The following is a 6232-nucleotide window of genomic DNA, read 5'->3' on the forward strand; positions in this document are numbered from 1 at the left end:
TGTGGATCTAGAGGCCAGACAATAAGCACAAAAAATAGATAAAAGGGAGGGGACAAAATCAAGAACTCTAAACAGCTCCTAATTATACATTACAATTGATTGCAGGAATATATAATTGATATGAGTCGTATGACAAGCCAAACAACTCCTTCAAAAAGACCAGGCCTTTGGAAAGCTTAACGAAAGCTTATATAATGCAGGATTTTTGTGAGGTGAAACAACTAGTGTATTAAAGACTACGGGCATACATTTTTGTTGATTTCTTTATTATAGCATCATAATTTCACATTTCCTATTAGAGCACTGTATTTTGAAAAATCTGTTTAGTTAAAGCAATGTCTTCCAAAACAATGATTGCTATAGTTGTATAGATTTGTCAATTATTTATGTTTGATTTGTTTTTTTTTGTTTAATTTGGATTTTGTATGGTGTTTAAATATATATCTTCTATAATTATTCAAATTGTTTGGTTATTTTATGAACATAAAACATTGAATTTTGCACAAAATAATATATAAGGGTAAAATGGTCATTTTTATAATTCAGCATATTAATTCAGAGGTTCCAACCAAACAACATGTTAAAATTCAGATCTTAAAAATTCAGACCCTCTTAGAAATTCAGACATCTTAAAAATTCAGATCTTAAAAATTCAGATCCTGTCAAACAGCCCCTAAGTGCTTAATGATTAAGCCATGATGTATTTTCACCCCCCACCCCTTTTTTTTCCTTGTTGAAATCTTTTGATTATATGTTACTGAAATTTTGCTAAATTCTTGTTTTATTTATTTATTTTTGTTTATTCTTGCTAAATTATTTTTTCGTTTTTTTATATTGAATAATGATATTTTCTTGCTGAAATATCCTTATTTTTACTGAAATACTATAAAATCTTATTGAAATGTCATACATTCTTAAATTTTCGGTATATAAAATCCGTTTATTTTAATTTTTTAATATCTGCAGCAGCATGCAGATGCTAAAAAACAAACACGCTTTTTATTACAGTCTACAGCTGCTTGGTCTACCTCTTCTGCTTCAGAAGGTTGCAGAGGTCAGATGGTTTACAGAGTTGATAAATTTTTGTTTAAAAAAACAAACAACTTATTAACACATCTTTTCCCATGCATAATGCATTCACTTATATTCGTACCAATATATAATCTTCATCATAACTTATACTTCAATAACAAATCTTATCAAATCCACGTGTTAAGATCGACAAGACAACCTTGATTTATTTCATATAAAAGTTAAAATACCTTAATTCATATTTCTAAAGTTGGAATTTTGTTACCAAACCGAATGATTTGGTTAGTAAAAGGTAAGATCTCAACTAATGGTCCTACGTATTTTTTCCAGATAATATTGACGGTTAGTATTGTCTGGTTTGGGACCCACAAAGAACAAACGGTAAGATGCAAGAAAGCATAGACACGTGGTTCGGTAGAATCTGGCACCAAAACCCACATTCGTCGGAATCAATTGAACTCAGCTCATTTGCAGGTCCTTCTTTCGTTCCATTCTACGTAATCCCCCCTTTTTCTCTCTTTTTCCCCCTCAATCTTAGGGTTTGCCTCTCATATGCATCAATCACCTCATTATCATTTGCTAATTCCCATTTCTCAGCTTCTGATCATCCCATCCAATTCATCATACCATTCTTCATTTTTGTTATCTGGGTCGGTTTGAGTCCTAGATCCTTAATCGTTTGCGATGGGGAAGGTGACTATGGGTGTCGCGGTGGTAGGCTCGGCTGCAGTTTGTGCTGCCGCGGCTTTAATTATGCGCCACCGTATGCGTATTTCGAATCGCTGTGTAACAGCCGCTGATATCCTCAAAGAATTGGAAGAGAAATGCGCTACCCCTGCTTCCAAGTTGAAGCAGATATCTGATGCCATGACTGTTGAGATGCATGCCGGACTCGCCTCTGAAGGTGGCAGCAAACTTAAGATGCTCATCAGCTACGTAGACAATCTCCCCACTGGGTAATTTTCATATATCTACACATATTCACGTCGATCGATTGTTTTTACTTGGATTATTTCACAATTAGGCAACTTTATGTCGATTCAAATGCTACAGCATCATGAATTACGCTTCAATTTCTAACAGCGGAAACCAATAAGTTGTGTTTACTATGGAAATCCCATCAACAGGGCTAAGTTAGGTGCACCATGATTCTTTCTTTTGCTGGATCTGAGATCTATCGTTTTGATCTGGTTGAGCAGCCTTTCCTCTATCCTTTCCATTCCTTTCCGTTACAGGAATTTGTTTGATCATAAATGAAAAGAATGCCTAAAATTCAATCCAAGATGGTACTAGCTACAGTGAATTGTACTATAGTCATCAAAACTTTTAGTATGATATTATAAATCAAACAGTTTTCATATTCAAAAAGAAAGGAGTAATAATCAATTCGCTCATCCTTTGTAAAAATAATGACTTGTATCTCTGTTAAGTTTTATTAGATCATTTTTTTTTACTTCAGTGAAGAGCAAGGAGTGTTTTATGCATTAGATCTTGGGGGGACAAATTTCCGTGTTTTGCGAGTGCAGTTGACCGGAAAGTCTTCTATTGAATGTCAAGAGTTTGCTGAGGTGTCAATTCCTCCTCAATTGATGGTTGGAGATGCAGAAGTAAGCTGCTCTTTCTCTCAAGAACTTAAGCTTTTAGATGGGTGTTGTTATGTGGTCTCTAAGATCTGAAAATTTAGTTTTGTTTCAGACACTTTTTGACTACATTGCAGCAGAACTTGCTAAATTTGTTGCTGATGAAAGCGAGAAGTTTCAGCTTCTTGCGGGGAGGCAGAGGGAATTAGGGTTCACTTTCTCTTTCCCTGTCATGCAATTGTCTATTGATTCAGGGACACTTATTCGGTGGACAAAAGGCTTCTCCATTGAGAAAATGGTTACTTTTCTATCGATTCAGTAGAAATTACAATCCTGATGTTTAAAAAAAATATCTTTCAATTGACATATTTTTTAAATACTAGATCGGTCAAGATGTTGTTGCACATTTGGCAGAAGCCATGAAAAGACAAGGTGTCAATATGCGTGTTTCTGCACTGGTAAGATCAAGAATTACCCAAATATCAATAATTTTACAATAAAAAAAAAGTGTATTGATTTTTTATTAACTGTGAAATTTCTCTAGGTAAATGATACAGTTGGAACTTTGGCTGGGGGTAGATATGGAAACAAAGATGTTGTTGCTGCAGTGATCTTGGGTACCGGAAGTAATGCTGCCTATGTGGAACGAGCTCAGGCTATACCAAAATGGCATGGCCCACCTCCCAAAACGGGAGAAATGGTGAGCAATGATTTTGTTGTCAACTACTTACATTTTGTTACACATAATAACAACGTGCTTACAATTTCTTACTAATAATAGCAACATGCTTATATTTCTTTATGTATACCAAGAATATGTAACAGATATAGTACAATGTCCAAAAATGCAAGTATGTTGTTATTATGCGTAAAAAAAATCAAAAAATGTTGTTCCTAGGTAAAAAGAAAGTACATTGTCCATACTGATAGCAAAACATAAATACGTGATAGAAAAATACAAGCATGTTGATGTTATGGGTAAAAAACTAAAAATACTACATTGCTATTATTAATGAAATGTAAGTTTGCAAAAATAATGAGACATGATTTTTGTTGTATAGGTGATCAACATGGAGTGGGGTAACTTTAGGTCATCGCATCTTCCCTCAACTGAGTATGATAACAAGCTCGATTCAGAGAGTTTGAACCCCGGGGAACAGGTGATGATTTTTCTTTTTTAATATTTATATGCATATGAATATGATATTTGGATTATTATTTAATAAATTCTTGTGGGATTATAATATGATTTAATTTAATGCACATTTGGCAGATATTTGAAAAAATGATTTCGGGCATGTATCTTGGAGAAATTCTTCGTAGAGTTTTATTAAGGATGGCTGAAGACGCTGCCCTTTTCGGTGACACTGTTCCCCCAAAGCTAAAAACTCAATTTATATTGAGGTATTCTGTATTTTGTAAACCCTAGCCTTTAGTTTTTAATATTAGAGCTTAAGTTTATGATAAGTAAATATGATTTTTTATGATCTTCTGAAACTTACTTTCTTTGTTGTGTAATTATTGACAGGACACCTGAAATGTCCGCAATGCATCATGACACATCCCCCGATCTCAATGTGGTCGGCAGCAAATTGAAAGACGTATTCGACGTCCGTTTTCTGTACACTTGTTTTAGCTTCTCATATTTGTTGTTAAAGCTTAAACGGGATATTTTTAACCATTTGCGTAAAAATAACTCAACTTTTAGCTTATATTTTACCTTTAATGACTAAAAAGGTAATTTTAAATATTTTCTTACTAAAATGTTTTAGTCAAAACTACTTATCTTTTTTCCAATCACATAGCACAACTATTAAAAACTTTACATCCCGGTGAAAGGCAAGTAATAGCAACATACTTTTTTTGTTCATTTGAAAATTTACTTAGGTAGTGTTTTGGCGCGCATAAATTAGCTTATGTTGAGCTTATTGCAGTGTAATGTTTGGTGAGAGTGAGACCAATAAAATTGCAGCTAGTTTTTTTAAAATGGTATTTGAGATTATTTATTGATAAACTTTTTTTTTTTTTTTTTTTTTTTTTTTTTTTTTTTTTTTTAATTTCTTAAGTTTTTCAAATACACCCTTAACATTAGTTTTTAATTATATATCGAAATATCTTTTTATATCATTTTACATTTGTCTACTAGCTTATTAAATAATTTTTAGCAAATGATGATACTTTATCTAGTAGTTTGTTAGTTTTTCGACTAGTCTTTAAAACACAACCTTAATCCTTTCAAAAAAAAATTATTATTAAAATATTATGCAATGAAAAATGTAAGCATCTAAAATCGGTTTTCTATTTGGATAAACAAATCAATAAAGAAAAGAAGAAAAAGATGATGGGCAAACCCGACCCGATTCTCAACCGAACTGGACTTGCTGATTTATTCTCTGTTTCTATTAACATGATGAATTATTGAATTATCGGTTAAATTGCAGATATCCGATACACCCCTCCCGACACGAAAGATCGTGGTGGAGATATGCAACATCATGGCCACACGAGGTGCCCGGCTCGCGGCTGCCGGAATTTTGGGGATTCTGAAGAAAACCGGAAGAGACACCGTTAGAGACGGTGATATCCCGGACACGGTCGTAGCAATGGACGGAGGGTTGTATGAGCACTACACCGAATACAGACACTGTCTCGAGAACACTTTGCATGAATTACTCGGAGACGAAGTCGGAAAACACGTTAAGCTTGTACTCTCCACCGATGGATCAGGAATCGGTGCTGCTCTTCTCGCCGCCTCTCACTCCCAGTACGTCTAGGTAATTGGATCTCCAAGAAGAAGAAGAAGAAGGTAACGGAATTCAGTAGGGTTCGTTGTTTGATTACTTATTATAGTTGTGGCTCCGATCCCGAAAACGTAGTGATTGGAAATTGTTGTTGAAATTTCCCTCATTTTATTTAGAGATAGAGAGAGCGAGAGAGATTCGTATTGGAACTACTTTAATTTTATGGCGAAAGTGTATGAACTCTACTGAGACCCGGATGTGGCATTGCTTAATGCTTATGCTACACCCAAACCCTTTTTGGACTTAGTTTTGTGATTCTTGTGTTTTGGAGCTCGTTAATGGTTAATAAAAATTGGGAAATTTGAAATAGATTTTTTTCTTCATGCCATGCGATTCATCTTGAGTTATATATCGCCGTGAATGGGTTCAGTCAAATACTATTGAACCGATATAGCATCAAAGGGCTTGTAGCCCAACATCAAAGGTGATTTAAATTTGTTGACGGTGAGGTTCGGTTTCAGTTGTAAATATATATTGATTTAAAGTGTAGTTTATGAATAATTTAAATTTGTTGTTCCAAAAAGAATGATATAAAATCAACCTAATAAAAATAGGGTTATTCTAAAAAAAACGTTTGGGATTTTTTATATTTATTTTCCAAATTTCTAAATTTGATAGATCTTATTAAAATGTTAAATAATCACCAATTGTATCGTATCCCATATGCTTCGGATATAGCATCGATTACATAAGTTATAATATTAATTTGTTCTAATTTTCCAAATTGCTAGGGCATTAAGAGGGAAAAGGGACTAGAACGAGATATTACTAAAATGATTAAGCAGTTGTCGAGGACAATCTGAGGTTTACCAAAGATTG

General features: G+C 33.8%; 1 protein-coding gene across 1 annotated transcript; it reads left to right on the top strand.

Annotated features, from left to right (window-relative positions):
• The first annotated feature begins 1472 nt into the window (after positions 1–1472).
• LOC145086103 (hexokinase-1-like) lies at positions 1473–5722 on the top strand. The gene is made up of 9 exons (XM_079023836.1): positions 1473–1988; positions 2492–2639; positions 2728–2910; positions 2996–3070; positions 3157–3312; positions 3674–3772; positions 3886–4016; positions 4141–4222; positions 5054–5722. The coding sequence occupies exons 1-9, from the start codon at positions 1717–1719 to the stop codon at positions 5384–5386; spliced, it is 1479 nt and encodes a 492-aa protein (XP_078879962.1). The 5' UTR covers positions 1473–1716; the 3' UTR covers positions 5387–5722.
• Positions 5723–6232: the final 510 nt, after the last annotated feature.

The sequence above is a fragment of the Lactuca serriola genome, chromosome 1 (assembly GCF_051521515.1).
Source record: "Lactuca serriola cultivar US96UC23 chromosome 1, Lser_US96UC23_V15, whole genome shotgun sequence".
Classification (NCBI taxonomy): Eukaryota; Viridiplantae; Streptophyta; class Magnoliopsida; order Asterales; family Asteraceae; genus Lactuca; species Lactuca serriola.